Source organism: Melanostigma gelatinosum (assembly GCF_949748355.1).
Source record: "Melanostigma gelatinosum genome assembly, chromosome: 12".
Taxonomy (NCBI): domain Eukaryota; kingdom Metazoa; phylum Chordata; class Actinopteri; order Perciformes; family Zoarcidae; genus Melanostigma; species Melanostigma gelatinosum.
Genome location: NC_136645.1, coordinates 14,348,405 through 14,364,756, shown reverse-complemented (window position 1 = coordinate 14,364,756; position 16,352 = coordinate 14,348,405). Strand labels below are relative to the sequence as shown.

Below are 16,352 nucleotides of genomic sequence, written 5' to 3'. Positions count from 1 at the left end.
GCACTTTAAGTCAATGTCAAAGCTATTGTAGGCTACTGTCATTAAAATGTAGAACAAACAGCAGAAGTTAGTCTTTTCAGTGTATGTGACTATATCCTACTACAGCAGGATCCTTCAGGTTGTAATATTAAAGAGTTGCTCCTGCAGCTAATAGGCACGGAGATGTGAGACACTTCCATGTGCATTGTGGACACGGGGAAACGCTCACACTCTTCCTCTAGCTGACTGCAGCGGCAGTGCAGGAGCACCTCTCTCACCTCCTGCCGAAAGTTGGAGTTTAAGAAGCCATAGATGATGGGGTTAATGCAGGTGGACGACATGGCCAGCAGGTGGCAGAGGGAGAACAGCAGGTTGTGATGGCAGATGGGCAGAGCCTCCTGGTTCCAGTCTGACACCACATTGAAGATGGTGAGCGGCAGCCAGCAAAGAGCAAAGGCTGTGATGAGGGCGACCAGCATGATGTTGATTCGGCGGCTGTGAGTCATGCTCTGGCTCTCTGGTGTCCTGGCGCGGTCCAGCATGTCTTTGCGTTGGCGAAGGCGCACATAAACTCGAACATAACAGAGCAGGACCAACAATAGTGGACCAGAGTACTGGAACAGAAGGAGCCATGTGGTGTAAGCAAGCCTGTGTTGCTGGGAAGGCCAGTGCTCCAGACAGGCCACCATGTGTGGAGAGGCGGGGGCATAAGAAAAAAGTGTGTGGTATGAATTTGGAAGCGCAGATGAGTTTTTGTATGTGTAGTAAACAGGTTGAGGTGGAGATGCATTGAGATAAGCCTGAGGAGAGACTTGGTGATGGAGCGGAGACTGGGGCAGGATGACGTTGTAGGGCTCACTAGTGAGTAGCTGAAAGGCCAAGAAAGGTGAGGAGGTGAAGCAGGCCAGAATCCAAATGAGAACCACCACAATGTAGGCCTGAGAAATGCTTGGCTTCCAACCAGAGGGGTTAATGATGAGCTGATGTCTTTCCAGAGCAATGAACACCAGAGACAGCACAGACACGGTCACAGACGCACACTGGATGAACGGCACCAGCCGGCATAACAGCGACCCAAACACCCAATGGTCCATTAGCGTGTAAATGACAGTAAAGGGGAGGCAGAAGACACACACTAGGATGTCAGAGAATGACAGGTTGCAAATGAAAATGCCAGTGACATTGACTTTTTCCCTGCGCCGGGCGATGATGCAGATGAGGCCGATGTTCCCCACCAGCCCCAGCACCATTGTCATGCTGTACCACACGACTAGACACCCTGTGAGGACAGGAGACATAGGGCACTGCTCATCATGCGCGAGAACAGCGAGGTCTGAGAGGAGCAGGGTCTTATTCCCCAACCACTCCTGCACAGACTCATTCGTGGTTTTTCCCTCCTCCCATGGTAGGGAATGTAGAGAGGTGGAGCTGTTGAAGGGCAGAGTTGGAGCTGTTGTTGACGGAGAAGACTGGCTCTCGTTGCCACTAAAGGACATCTCACCAGGACTTCAGTGTCACCAGCCCCCAGGATCAAACTGTCCATCCCACTCCTCTTAAAATATGCATCTGAGACAAAGAGACAGAAAGCACAGAGGGACACAGGAAGAGAAAAACAGTAATCACTTGCACAGCAATCCCTCTTATAAGTCAAAAGGTGTGTTCATGGAAGTGATACTGTTGTTCTGAGAGAAGCAGAGAGTGAAAGAAAGGCAAGAAGTGGATCCTGTGGCTGAGGAGTGAGGACTTTCTTTCTATTTCAGTCATTGTAAGATTAGTTTCAGGAAAACATTGCCATTAAAAGCATGCCCTTATCTTCTATCTTTAGCCATGCTGGTGACATGGCTTGGAGGACGATGTCAGTTTGTCTGAACAGCTGTTAAATGGATTGCCATGAAATTGTATTTTATTAGTAATTCACTGTTCCCGGAGGACGAATTTATATGATTTCTCTGTCATATCATCAGGTCATCATCAGGTCATCACTTATAAAAAATGCTGATGTGTCCAATACTGCAAAAACTAACTTCAATACCAAAACAATTATCAACATTTGTGCTACGTGGTTTATTTTGTTGATTTTCCACAAAATACTTGTAAAAATGTTACTCACCATTATGAGGTTTATATCACGAAGCACTTAAACTGTTTACACAGTTTATAATTTGCCAAATGTGATCATCATGTACACAAGGTCATTTTTTCACTTTAGTTTTAATATTTTGTACTACTGCAGTTGCACAGAGTAGTTCCAGTCCTTGGTCTTAATAATCACTCTCTTTCTCTTCTTTACCGATCTTCAGATCTCAGACTTGTCAGCTCTCCTCCCACAAATGAACCCTCCAGTCAGGTTTCAAGTCTGAGCATAATAGCTTAATGACAAAAAAATTACTATGCATACGTTGGAGCAGAGACTTCTATTTATCACGTACACAATAAATGATGCAGTATGTCACGGAGTGAAAGGGCATGGCATTGTCAGAATCCTAAAAATGGATTCCAGCTCTCGCCCCTGAAACCTCTGCCATGTGCTGTGAAAACCAGCATCGCGAAGAAAATGAACCTGTCATTTTCCATCAACGGCACACACACACTTAGCTATCAGCCACTTCACACTGCATCATTGCTAACCAACTCTGTCAGTGTGTTGAGTGAGCTGCAGGCAGGGTGGTACAGCATTGATCACCCTTTGTTCATGGTGGAAAGGCAAGTGCAATGTCACCGGTAACCAGATGTAATAAAACAGCTGCAACAGAGCAGAGGAATCATGAACACCAGCAGGAGAAAAAAGAGAACTGTCCCATTAGTAAGCAATTATGAACCTGAACATGTTGCAATGATGTGACACTGGGAGGCACATCCAAAAAGTAGCTGTGTTATCATTATTGTCCCCTTTCCGAAACACAATCTCTGCAGGACAAGGAACACCATGACCTGGCACCACTCTGCTCTGTCCATCATATTCTTCTTTTCCACCTCAGAGAAGTGTCCTCCATCTCAAAGAAAATAATGACAGTGCCCCCGACAGTGCAGAGAGACTGGCTGATTTTTCTTGAACCAGGCTCACATTGATTCTGTCTTCTGTATTTTTCTGAGAGCAGTCGTGCTGTCCACCAATGCATTTTCATTTACGAACCTACATTGTCAATATTTTTGTCTTTGTGGTAGTTTCTTGATAAAGCATTTCGTCACACTGCATGACAATTTCACTTATTCTTTATCCATCAAATATTCTCTGTAGCAATACCATGGCATGTTAAGATGGTCTTTTTGTGACTGCACCATTGCATTTCACACAAGTTTCCTTTTAGATTTGGAAACTTCGTGACCTAATGTCATGGTCTGTACTGTAGATCCAATTTGAGCAATCCTGGAGGGTGTGACAAGAGGATTTGCTTGTCATGAATTAGACAATTATACTATCAATAAATATGTGGGAAAATAGAAATCACAAGGAGACAGCCTGCACATATGTGCTTGAAAGGAAATCAAAGAGAAAGTCTAACCTCTAAACACTATAGTATGCTATAGTCACTGTGCAAAATTCCTATAATATGTGTATCTTAAAAGATTACTGTTTTTATGGTGTGATTTCTCAAAAACATATTTTCCCTTTTTATTACAGCTTTACACCCGACCACCAGTGAATATTACCACTTACTGGAATCCCTGGAATTAATTTTGCAGTCATATCCAACACACCCAGTTGATGAAACTATTCAGAAACTATTTTCTTGCTTCCTGCGAGTGGAGGAGCAGCTTAACAGACGGTGTTGTGTTCCCCACCTGAAATGACGACCCGAGCCTCATTATGTGCCAGGAACAGTGGGTGATACCTCCCGAGACATTATCATTATGAATGCTGTCAGGAGACCGGCTTTCCACAATATACATTAAACATGACTGCATTATATTATTATATTATGTATGTTTTTCTTTTTCAGTTCACCTGCTGAAATTGGATGCATATTGTCAGAAAAAAATGTTCTGCAGGTTGCTATTGTTTCAATGCATCATTCAAAAACATTTTCAGGAATACAGTCTACATGCATATCTGTGGACAAAAAAAGCTGCAAGCGGAATGTAGCTTTAACAACATACTGTAGCATTGATTTTATAATTGATTAACTAAAAAAAGACAATGACAAAGATCATTATTGTGCGTTATAGATAATTACTGTCGGTCAAAAGAGCACTCACGTGGTGGGTTCGCTGACGGAGTGTCTGTGATGCCAAGATGACAGAGGAAGCGACGCTCTGGACAGATGTCAATGCACAGAGATGAGAGTTGGAGAAGGAGCTGAACATCACAACCGCCACAACGTTTCTGTCAGCGACAACAGGCGGCTGTTGCTCCACTAGAGTTGGGCTGTAAGAGACCTTTGTGTGCCAGAGACCTTTGAGCATTGGGCTCTGCTGTCACACAGTGGTGGTTTTATTCAATTACATGCCGAAAATGACACCTGCTGTAGGTGCTACAGCGACAGAAAGCAGGCAAGAAGAAACAGAGTCAAGCAGGTTTTTAGGTTTTATCTTTATTGTCAAAAGATTTGTAAAAAAAAAAAAAAAGAAAGTATTTTAGATCACTTCAATTATTTGTATCTTCAGTATTTATCTTCAGTATTTACAAGTGTGTAATAATCATTATGTGAAGTGTAATCACCATTGACATTATTTGGTAATGTACCTTATCTGACTTTACTTGCTGATTTATCTTTTACCAGTGGGATTAAAATTGAATCCTGCAGGAATTTAAAGGTAACCGTAAAGGTCAGCAGTGCACTCCAATTTGAATGAATTATTGGTCGTAAAATATAGCCATCAATATTTACATCTGTACAGCATTTATTTTATTTAAAAAAAAAAGTTTAACCACAATACAAGACCTGAAATGAATAATACATTTTCATAGCTTCCCTAATTGCAAGGTTTAAATGACGTACCATCCTCAGATGGTACGTGATGTGAGCCGGTGAACAGGAAGCTGATCTGAGTGAGAACTCTCTAATGGAGGCTTTATACTTAGGCGTGCACCCTTATGCACCCCTGCATATCTTTATTGATAATATTTGAACAGCAGTGTGACCGTTATCAACTATTTGTTTTAAGGTGGGTAAGAGAAGCATGTTGATATTAAGGGCACACCTCAGTGAATGACTTCCACCCATAGATACTGTGTCGAGTTTTACAAAAATAAAATCCGGATTTTTCTAATAATATTTTTAATTGACTTTATTCAACAAATGCAAAAATAATTACATCATTGAAAAAGCAACCAAGAAAACAGTCTCAAATTTAAAAACTGTCTGTAAACATTTACTGCTGAGCCAAAAGGCAGCGATAGATCACTTGCATTGCAAATAAAGCCACACATTGTAAACAATTATTAAAAAGATTTTACCGTAGTTTGGAGCAACCATGCCGTAGTAAACAATATACTTTGGAACTTTTGTTGTCCAAAAAGCCAGTTTATACTGTGCAACAGAGGAAAACTGTGGACAACAAAGCTTCAACAAAATCCATCTCTACACATTTCTTTACTCATTTTATAATTAACGATTAGTAAAAAAAACACAACACAGCATCAAATTAGGATAAAAACATTGTTATACTAAGGGCTGAATGACAAAAGTGAATATTACAATAAGTGTTTTGATATTTGGTTGAGTACATGTAGGGAGCTACACGATCCCAATGGTGACATTACCAAACACAACAAAGCTGTAGAGTTCACCTTATAAAGTGCAAATGAAAGAAAGAAAGAGTGAATAAAACGGAGCTCTTTCAGCAGAGAACAGGAAGTGCTTTTCCGCTTGCACATCAAAAGAAACAACTGCCTCTTTTGTTAGTAGTTACTCAACCAGGTGTTGAATCTCTTTGCAGCAAAACTACAGTATCAAACATCATTGCAGCCGTGTGAAGCCGTATCAGTTTTCTACTGCAGATGTTGAGGGAGACGAACAACCCAAACCAGGGAAACTTAAACATCTCCAAAGTGGAACATGAACAACAGAAATTATTAATCAAAGGCAAATAAATCTACAAGAAAATGATCCGCACCTGTGCCCCATAACAAACCCCATTTCTTGTTTCTGATGGTGGTACTGTAAAATTGAATTCAAAGGAATTGTTCAACATTTTGGGAAATACACTTACCGGTATTCACTTTGTCATCTGACTTTCGGAATTAGTAAACAAAAAAATAAAAAAATCGTCTCCCACGTAATAAACGTATAACCACCCAGAGATAAGAAGCAGCATCTCAAGTGTAGTTTCTCATTCAGTCTTTAGTATTACAGTCCATGTAGATTGCAGCTTCCTCTATCCAATCAGAGATTTCATGAAGGCAGGTTTGTTGAAGGGCCAGTGATACTGGTTGGGGACCGGTCCGTTCACATTGCACTCAAAGAAGGAGAACATGGGGAACCAAATGCGCGCCCTCCGGCTCTGCTGGAAGGCCCGTGTGTTGGCTAATGTGTGGTAGTAGAGGAAGAGGCGAGTGGTGATGTAGAAGGCGATGAACACGTCGATGGAGTAGTGCTCGTGAGCCGCCAGGATGAAGAAAATCCCAAACAGGTTTAACACCCAGGAGATGGTGTGAATCAGATTCCAGGTCCGTGGAGTGTCTGCAATTGACAGGAATCATTTAAGGATAAATATACAGATGTTTACATTTTTCTTATCGTCAGCAAATCCCCAAAAGCTTGATGTCGCATAAACATGGAAGCTGAACACAAGCACTGCAAGTTATGTTGAAACAATCTCATCTACACCATCCTGCTGCTGTAAATACTGACTTGCACAGCAAATGCGTAGTAATCCATGGCTGAAAGTAGTCCCCAGCAAACGCACAATTTACTCATTAAATACAACAGTACCCAGGGTATTCAAAGCGTATTCCTTTGTGTCGTCCAAAGCCTATTAAAAACACATCAGTGAGCCACATTGTTGCACTGGGTGACATGTTCCTGCATTATAATGAACATGGGTACTGTTTATTTTGAGTCGATCACTGTGCTACTGTAAATGTACCTTTATTCTGAAAATAGTCCCCAATAAACACACTATTTACTCGTGTTTGACAAATGCTTATTAAACACTACAGTGCCCAGCTGTTTATGGAAATGACTGAGCCTTTTTTGAAAAGAAATGTGCGACCAATTTTTAAAGCATCCTTCCAATACAGAACCACTGGGCTTGGATCTGAGAGTCACGGACAAAAAAAAGGAAGTTAGAAAGTACTGAGAGAAGGACTGAAACATTATCTGTTTTGATCTTCATGGGATTAGTTGACATTAAGAAAAGACAGAGGATGTCGTATGTCGTACACACTGTAAAGTCCTCTGAGGCGAATTTGTGATTTGTGATATTGGGCTATGCGAATCAAATTTAATTTAATTGAACTGAAATACTCTAAAGTCAAACATTTTGAAGGAAAACAAAAGAGTTCACACTCACATTCAGTCACAAAAAAGTTGAGCAATGTGATGACAACAGTGTGTCCACTGAACATGTAGTCGCCACACGTTTGGACGCCCGTCAGCGTCATCCCACCTCCACTCCAGATCAGCAGCGCCCTCTGGATCTTTCCCCAGGAATCACCGTACGTCTGGGGAACAAAAAAATACAACAACAACAGTTATCAGTCACGCCGCGAATCACACTGGCAGCCGTTCATCAGTTATCACAGCGGGAACGCCGAGTCAAGAATAAACTGCAACATTGCCAAAAGCAACAAGAATTTAGCAAATATTCTCACGAGTGCTTCCCACCTTGCTGGCACACTTCAGGTGCTGCCCGGGAACAGAGAGCGAGGTGACAAACATGGTGCAACAACGAAGCAAAAACACAGTTCCCATCAGAGAGCACAGCCGTCTGAAGATAATGGACCTGAAAAAGAGACAAACATTCACAAAGTGTTCCTTGCACAGCACTTCTTAACCTGCATGCATTCAGATGGTCGGTGTATTTTAGCGGCGATGTGTGCAGAGTGCATCAGGAACGGTTGGACTACCTGTGTTTGTGGAGGAGCAGGACCAGCAGACACATGTAACACAGGATGAGGCCACAGGCTTCAGCCATTGCAAAAGCCCAAGGGATTCTGGGAACACTGTCAAGAGGACAAAAACACGTGTATCAGTGTGCAGATTAGATACGAGTGCAGGGGAGTACGAGTGTAAATGAACTATGGAGTCTGTTCAACATGCATTTATACCTGTCCAGAAATATATCAGGCAGCGGTGGGTACGTCCTCATGTCCGGGACACGCTCATGTACGATGACCATGACAAAAGAAGTGAATCCAAACACAAAAAAGACATATATGGAACTGATGATTGTCTTCCACACCTCTGGGTCCAATCTGCCAGCCAGGTGCCGCCTATGCCTCCCGTTGGAGTGTGTATGACACACAGAATCGTATCCAGATCTGTCGCCGTTCCTCAACCTCAGCTCAGTGCCGTTACTCAAGCGATTACCTCCGTTGTACCTCCTGTCGTCTCCGTCACAGCTCCACTCGTCCCCTGTGGCCTCCAGCGAGAGCCCAGCGGGGAGACCGAGCTCCTCCAGCTGGGTCTGGTTCTGTCTCTGGAGCCGACAGAGGGCTATGATCAGCCTCTTGATGTCTCCGAGCACAGAGAGGCCCAGCGGAGGCCCGCGCAGGTCGGCCTCAGTCAGAGCCAGCAGGCTGGGGCCGTCCAGGCGGTGCTGCTCGCACAATAACTCCACATACTCCCCGAAACCTTCCGCCTGCAGCCACCGGGCCACCTGCTTACAGCTCCAGGAGCTCACGCTGTCCACTGATGTTGCCATGCCACTGCAGGAACAGACATGTACAGTGTTAGGTCATGTAGGGCTCGAGGAAGATAAATCAATCTGATGAAGGAGCACGACTTCTTCCGACACTGTGTTTTCACCTCACTGTCTGTGTCATTGCCAGTTTGCTGTTTGGATGAAAAACTGTCTGAAAGTAATTTACATTTCTATTCAATTTGCATTATTTTGATCACGACAATTTACCCTTTGAATTAGGGCCACGACAATACAATATTTATTACCAGCATGTGGAAAATGTACATAATTGCTCAACAGTGACTAAATTGTTCAGTCTACTAGTACTTATGTACTTGTTTAATACATTTTTACAATTAATTTATTCTTCATTTCAAAGGCCAAATACTTCCTTTGTATTTGATTGATGCTATATTTTTTTCATTAGGGCCATTTTTTTATGAATTAGGGCCACGACTCAATTAATCAATTCTTTGACTGGTCTATTAAAAGTCAGAGAATATCAAATCAATCCCATTTTTCTAAAGACCAAGATGACATCTTCAAATTATGTCTTCATCAAACAGTCCAAAAGTTATAAAATCTGCAATATATTGGAGACGAAAGGATTAGTTGAAATGTATCTGCAATTCTGATAATCAATCAATAATCGTAGTGATTTTTCAAGCACAAGCTGCAAGCATCTGTTGTTCAAGCTTGCTTGTTTGAGCACTTATTTGACTTGACTGACCCGGCATCTGTGTTCAGGTCTGTGAACTGCAGAGCATTGACTTTCAGTATAAGTATGACACCCTGATCCACATAAAGCAGGCTCAAACCAAGACAAACTAACAGGAATTCAACCATCCCGAGTGTGAACTCTGTTCCATCAGTGATATTTCATAATAATAATAATAATAATAACTAGAAAATGCATTTCCTGCTGAAAATGCGTTGGAATGCTGAAAGCTGAAATGAATCTCAAAAACATTGCTGAAAATAGATATCCAATTTTTAAAAAATTGCAAAAAGCTGAATAATTCAAAAAAGTTGAAAGATTACAAATATGAAGTTATGTCACCCCTCTCCTGAAAGAGCTGAACATTTTGATATTCGAACAGTTTCTGTAGCTTAAAAGAATTCCAGCAGTAGTGATATTTGTTGTAGTAGTAGTAGAAGTATTATTCGCAGTATAAGTATGAGTAGCATTTGAATAAGTACTAGTTGTAGCAGTAGTGATATTTGTAGTAGCAGTAGAAGTTGTTGTTGAAGTATTTGTAATTAGAAGAAGTAGTAGAAGTAGTAGTATCAGCAGTCGTACTAATAGCTGTAGTAGTATTAGTACTGGTTATTAGTAATGGTAGTAGCAGGAATAGCAGTATTAGCAGTTGTGGTATCAGTAATAATAGTAGTGGTAGTGGTAGTAATAGCAGTAGTGGTAGTAATAATATTTATGGTAGCAGTAATAGCAGTAGCAGTAGTAGTAATAGTAGCAACAGCAAAAGTTGTAGTAGTAGTGGTAACACTAGAAATATTAGCAGCAGTAGTAGTAGTTGTCGCAGTATTAGTAAGAGCATTCATTATTTCAACAAAAAAGCCTAATTTTGAGCGAAACGTTTAAATACAGTTAATCCATGACGCTTTTATTTTGAAAGGGTGGGACTGGGTGGGGGAGGGAGGGGGAGAGGAGACATAATCATCATGTTTGACACATAAACAGAGGTTATTAAATGGCAGGCTTCATCACAAGCAGTTCAGTTAGAATTCACTCTCTGGGGCTTTTATTTTGAAATGGGGTGTGGGGGAGAAGGGGAGAGGAGACAGAATCATAATGTTAGATAAACACAAACCGGTTATTAAATGACATGCTCATCACAAGCATTTCAGTTAGGATTCATTCTGTGGGGCTTTTATTTTAAAATGGCGTGTGTGTGTGTGTGTGGGGGGGTGGGGGGTGGAGGAGGGGGAAAGACCTCTAAAGATCCCTAAGACCTGAATGACTGTATGAGAGACACAGAGAGAGAGAGAGAGAGAGAGGAGTGTATGTGCGCGTGTGTCTGTGAGTCTGTGTGTTTATCAACATCACTAATTGGCTCAATCGCAAACACCTGTGTGCCTGAAGCCATTTCATGGAGATAAAACAGGAAAACACCTCTCAAACAAATCATCAAAACTCCCATAACCGTAGCTCCTATTGCTCCGATATTAATAATTGAGGGGAAGGATGAGTTGAAGAACAGATTCAGTAAAAATTGTGTCTGTAGTGTAAAAAATGTGGCTTAACTGGCGATCTAGAAATGGGGTACCGTGTTCTGTGGAAGATGTTTTTGAAGCAAAATTTAACATTGGTCTCTATGGAGCAGAAAGTTGGTTTTACTCTCAATTAATGGCTTCCGTGTCAAATGTGGAAATCTGTGAGATTCCACAGTAATTTTTCTATGACAAGGACAATATTAGCTACTTCTACATCCAGAAATTATGCATGAAGAGTGAAGATTGTGGACACAGTGGCAAAATACAAATGTTTTTTTCACAAGAATCTCAAGCTGCTCTTCACTCTAGCGGTGACATCACGCACTCTGCGCAATACACACCCATTATAAAGTCAGAAAAGGGCTGAAAAATCATAAAAGTTAAATTGCTGCAGTTCAAAAAGTTTAAAAGATATCAAAAAGCTGAATCATGTTGGCAATAGTTGAGGGTTTTCTCAACATTTGAAAGTTGAAATGGTGTCTGTAGCTGAAAGTATGAGGAAGTTGAAGGATTTGAAAGTTGAAGAAGTTTAAGAGGATTTGTAAATATTCTCCATAGAGATCCCATTCAAAAATAAATTGCTAAAAGCTTAATAATTCAAAAAGTTTAAAGGTTAGAAATAGAAAAAAGTCATAGCAGACATGAGCTGAAGGAGCTGAACATTTTGATAGTTGAACGGTTTCTGTAGCTTAAAAAATGAAGAAGAAGAAGCGTTGCGACGAAACGGGGGACGGAAGAAATAGTGGAATAAAGAAACAGGATAACAATAGTTGGAATGCTTAACAGCATTCCAACAATAATAAAACTATTAAAAAGCAGTGAGTCACGAACCATCCACAAAACAGAGTTCCTCTCCCACAGACAGACTAAGGTGCTAATCAAACACTCTTCCTTTCCTCGTTTTTGCCCTTTGCACCGCTGATGATAAGCTCACCACAGTTCTGGTCACCGTGTCCTCCCGACTGCTCCAAAGGTCTCCAACACGACTCAACTGTTGAACGTGAGCAACCGTCTACATGCTGACTGTACAGCAGATACAGACTTAAAATCATCCAAGTAAGCAGCTTTCAGCTATCAGTAATACATGAGACAGCCCTTGGTTTGTAGGGAGGTGCTGCACTTATCAATGAATACTACTATGATGAGAGTCAGTCATTTTACAGCTGCTCATCTGAACAGTTTCAGTAATTGTGTAAGCAGAATTACAGACTAGGTCTCCTCTGTGATGACTTACTGGATCTGGAAACTACTCAAATATTAGCGCTGCAACTAATGATTTTTAAATACAAAATGATTAAATGTTTGATCTTGTGATGAATTCACATCCCAAAGCTGCATTTTTTTGTCAAACCAACAGCCCAAAACATAAATTTTACTGTTAAGTAAAACAAGAAAAGCAGCGAATCTTCACTAAAGCTGGAACAAAAAAAACTATAATCCTCATATTTCAAAAGCTTGAACCATCAAATGAAAAAACGACTTCAACAATTATCTGTTAATCTGCTAAACTGATCAACTGCTTCAGCTCGATTCAAAACATTGTCAGTTTTGCGATACAAGACAAAAAAACATCAGCTGAAATATCGTCAAACATTTTATTCTCGTCTTAAGTTAAAGATTTCTATACGAGTTAAGTGAAACACTTTTTTACTGTAACTCACTTGAATGTATTTGAGATGAATTATCAATGAATGTTTCCCACATTACTCGTATTTTCTAGGGAGTTTGAATCAACAGCCACACATAATATGACATCACATCATTGATTGCAACACACGGTTTCAAAAGCAGCAGGAAATGAGCTTTCCTCAGTCACTTCCCAAAGATCATCACACCAACTTAAGTTCGTTGTATACCCTCAAAGATGCAGATCATACAGTGGCTGACTGCGAGAGAGGGATCCATACAGGGCAGTCAAATTCAGCTAATCCGCTGATCAATATCACATACTTATGACTGAAACCTAAAGCACCTCACCTGGGTAGCTGCTGCCGTGTTCCCTCACAGAGAAGTAAGTTATTTTTAACTGGCATTTAGATTTTACTGGCAACATCCTGCAGCTTCTCCGCCCGAGGCTTTACTTGGGGATTCACAAGTGCCATGTCAGCTTGTTTAGCTGGCTTACAGTGTGAGCCAGTGAGCAGTGACACAGCTGTGAGAGAGAAAGACCTTCAGTGTGTGTGTGTGTGTGTGTGTGTGTGTGTGTGTGTGTGTGTGTGTGTGTGTGTGTGTGTGAGAGAGAGAGAGACAATTTGACAAAGGGCTCATAGTCTGTTGACCACAGCATCACAAAGACACACCAGACTGCTACATTTCACCATGAGATTAACTCTGAGCGATTCAGTCACATCTCTATGTTGGTGTGGAAAAGTTTAGACACTACTTTCTATGCTTGAACAAAAAGCAAAGGCACAAATGAGAACAAACAAGTCACAGGAAGTAGATGTAGTAGTTTCAAACTAACTTTAAAAGATAATAGTCGCCTCTCTTACCATCAATCCACTGTCACTGTGCTGGCAGAGGGTGTAGATGAGCTGTCTCTCTGGGGGTATTTCATGGCCAACATGCTTCTGACAACTAAGAAACACCGAACAGGAAGAGACAATCATAAACAACACCAGTAAAGAAGAGCTGGTGAGCTCATGCGGGGCTGCTGAAAGCGCCACTGACACCTGCTGGCCATGTTTGGGTACAACTCGGATCAGTTCACAAGTTATGTTTCTCTGCATTTAAAAAAAAAAGGTGGTAAGGAAAAAGCAAGGAAATAACAGTGGTTTTACACCATTTAAACTTGGGAATGACAGACACACAACTGTTCTCTGAGGTGAGATGTGACGGACGAGACTCTGAGCAGAGAACCGCCAGCAACACAGACCCAGAAGAGGAGGAAGAGGACTCAAAGAGGACGTGGACGACTCCGTCTCTCCAGGAGCTGGAGGAGGTTTTGCATTCAGCACCCCGCTCCTGTCGCCACGGAGGTGAGGTGTGGCCCAACCTGTATCTGGGGGACATGTGAGTATCCTGAGCCTCATTTAGGTTTATCAATATGCATCTGAATTGTGCATCAAGTGTGGTATTTGTGTCAGGTCTATGTCTCATGACAGGCTGGGGCTCTGGCAGCTGGGCATCACTCATGTGCTGAACGCAGCGCATGGAAAGCTGTGCTGTAAGGGCAGTGATGACTTTTATAGAACCACGGTGAGATACCGTACCGAACATTTGACCTTTCACCTTTTTTCCCACCCTGCTGCTGAGTTCATCCACCAGGCTTTGACATCAGGAGGTGCCGTAAGCTGCCACACATGTTTTCCAGTATTACTGTGGGGTTACCTGCATCTTCACCGTCTTTGTTTTGTCTCTTTCGTGACGTCCAGGGAAGGTGTTTGTGCACTGTGCTGTGGCCGTGAGTCGCTCGGCTGCGTTGGTCCTAGCCTACCTGATGATTCATCACCAGCTCAGTCTTCTGTCCTCTACACGCTGTGTGCAACAGAAACGCTGGATTTTCCCAAACAGAGGCTTCCTGCGACAGCTTATAGCCCTGGCCCGAAGGCTGCAGGGCGAAGGGTCGAATGAGGCTAAATAAAACAAAGCGACGAGCAACCCCGTAATAAATCCATAGACTTGTTCTCCCTTAGTCTGCCGAAGGCAATGTCCTCATTCACACCATGTAAGACTGTCTCCATTTGTACCATGTATACACTAAACAGCTCAATTGTGTCCACCCCTCGCCTCCCTTGTCCTTTCCTGATGTGACCTCAGAGGCCACAGAGAAAGTCCCTGTCTTTTCCTTTGGCATCGCTGAACAGACCAATCAATGCAACAGCAACATTAAATAACTCTACATCCAGTCAGAGGGAACTCACCGAACACAGGGAGCTAATTTTAGAGACGAGTGGCATTCAAACAACCACCTGCTCTCGTCCCTCACTGAGCCGCAGACTCTGGTAGTGAAGGGACGGTGGAAGCAGTCTGTTGGAGGAGCTCTCCGTGTCTGGGGAAAATGTCAGGGAGTAACCAAGACCTGGTGCTTATTAAAGAACTGGAGCTCATCTTGGATTCCTGCACACTGGAGCTCACGCCAGTGGATGAAGTCTGGCCCAACCTGTACATAGGAAATGTGTGAGTTTCTTGTGTTTATAGAGGCTGTTGCAGAAACTGTCATGAGCTCTACAAGAGAGAAATTGGTCATTTTTATAAGCTTCTACCTGTGTAAGTGCATCTTAACATCATCCATTGACACGTTTCCTCTTTATTCCCTTGGTTCGTCTCCTTTTTTGTGTGTGTTCCAGGGCCGTTGCACAGAATAGGAGACAATTACCCAAACTTGGCATCACTCATGTCCTGAATGCTGCGCACTACAAGCAGGGCAGCATCGGTGACCAGAGTTTTTACGAGGACACCTGCGTTTACTTTGGCATCCCAGCAGAGGATTCAGACCACTTTGATCTCAGTCAGTACTTAAAGCCTGCGGCTGACTTCATACATAAAGCCCTGAAGAGCAAAGATGGTACAGTATATGAACGTGACACCCACACGTTTATAATGTAGCTGTTCTATTTCCTCTCTCATTCTCCATCCTGCTCTACAGGGAAAGTGTTGGTGCATTGCATCATGGGCATGAGCCGATCGGCCACTTTGGTGCTGGCTTACTTCATGTTGTGGCAGCGTCTCCCTCTCAGAGATGCTCTGAGGCATGTCGTCCAAAAACGAGCCATTTATCCCAACCGGAATTTCCTGTCGCTCCTCCTCAAGCTGGAGGAACAGCTGACACTCAAACGGCAGCTGTGTCCTCTTCTCTGACATCTGACAATCACCTCCACTAAACTCTTTCAAAGACATGTCTCTTTTTAGAGACATGGAAAGAGAGAGAGAGAGAGGCCTAATGTGAGACCTGTCTCCAAAAAGTATAACATCTGTAATTTATTTCTACGGTTGTCTACTTTCCATGCACGAGTTTAACTTCTGAGAACAGCAGCAACGGTTTTGTGAAATACTGTAAATATTTCAGCTGCATATTTCTCAGAGGTTTGTTGCCATATTCAAACTGTTCTCAAATGTTACCTCATTGTTGTCTGGCATGTTCAATTCCCAAGCTTTGTAAATACGCCTTTACAACTCAAGTCATTGTGAATATCCAATAAAACATTTTATGTTATTTCATTGAAATATTCTGGCTGGATGGATATAAAATGAGTGGTAAACATTTTTAAATACGTTTTAAAATATGCACATTGCAACATTTTGACAAAACAGAACAGTTTGCTTGATAAGGGAGAGTTATTTTTTTGTCATGTCTTCTCTGATCAAAAGCTCACTAATTATTTTAATTAAACCACAATTGTATCACCTATTGC

The 16,352-nt window shown here is 42.1% G+C and overlaps 3 protein-coding genes and 1 pseudogene across 5 annotated transcripts; 2 read left to right on the top strand and 2 right to left on the bottom strand.

Moving 5' to 3' along the window:
• Nucleotides 1-89: 89 nt before the first annotated feature.
• Nucleotides 90-1,475, bottom strand: LOC306785739 (neuropeptide Y receptor type 4-2-like; the record flags this gene model as incomplete). Its single annotated transcript, XM_079280194.1, has 1 exon — nucleotides 90-1,475. One exon carries the CDS (start codon nucleotides 1,473-1,475, stop codon nucleotides 90-92), a length of 1,386 nt encoding a protein of 461 aa, XP_079136320.1.
• A 3,532-nt stretch (nucleotides 1,476-5,007) lies between these two features.
• On the bottom strand, nucleotides 5,008-13,584 carry LOC306786250 (sphingomyelin synthase-related protein 1-like). Of its 2 annotated transcripts, none has more exons than XM_079280964.1 (6): nucleotides 13,491-13,584; nucleotides 8,192-8,791; nucleotides 7,991-8,086; nucleotides 7,749-7,866; nucleotides 7,435-7,585; nucleotides 5,008-6,602 (listed from the first exon to the last, which is right to left on the bottom strand). In XM_079280964.1, exons 2-6 carry the CDS (start codon nucleotides 8,785-8,787, stop codon nucleotides 6,298-6,300), a joined length of 1,266 nt encoding a protein of 421 aa, XP_079137090.1. In that variant the 5' UTR covers nucleotides 8,788-8,791; nucleotides 13,491-13,584; the 3' UTR covers nucleotides 5,008-6,297. The 2 variants fall into 2 exon arrangements, with proteins under 2 accessions (XP_079137090.1, XP_079137089.1); XM_079280963.1 differs by lacking the exon at nucleotides 13,491-13,584 and adding an exon at nucleotides 12,976-13,092.
• A 211-nt stretch (nucleotides 13,585-13,795) lies between these two features.
• LOC306785738 (dual specificity protein phosphatase 13A-like) lies at nucleotides 13,796-14,581 on the top strand (annotated as a pseudogene). The gene is made up of 3 exons: nucleotides 13,796-14,010; nucleotides 14,085-14,281; nucleotides 14,373-14,581. The product of its transcript is annotated as a dual specificity protein phosphatase 13A-like (transcript).
• Nucleotides 14,582-14,957: 376 nt separating this feature from the next.
• LOC306785525 (dual specificity protein phosphatase 13A) lies at nucleotides 14,958-15,883 on the top strand. The gene is made up of 3 exons (XM_079279943.1): nucleotides 14,958-15,117; nucleotides 15,288-15,505; nucleotides 15,587-15,883. The coding sequence occupies exons 1-3, from the start codon at nucleotides 14,999-15,001 to the stop codon at nucleotides 15,796-15,798; spliced, it is 549 nt and encodes a 182-aa protein (XP_079136069.1). The 5' UTR covers nucleotides 14,958-14,998; the 3' UTR covers nucleotides 15,799-15,883.
• The last annotated feature ends 469 nt before the right edge of the window (nucleotides 15,884-16,352 follow it).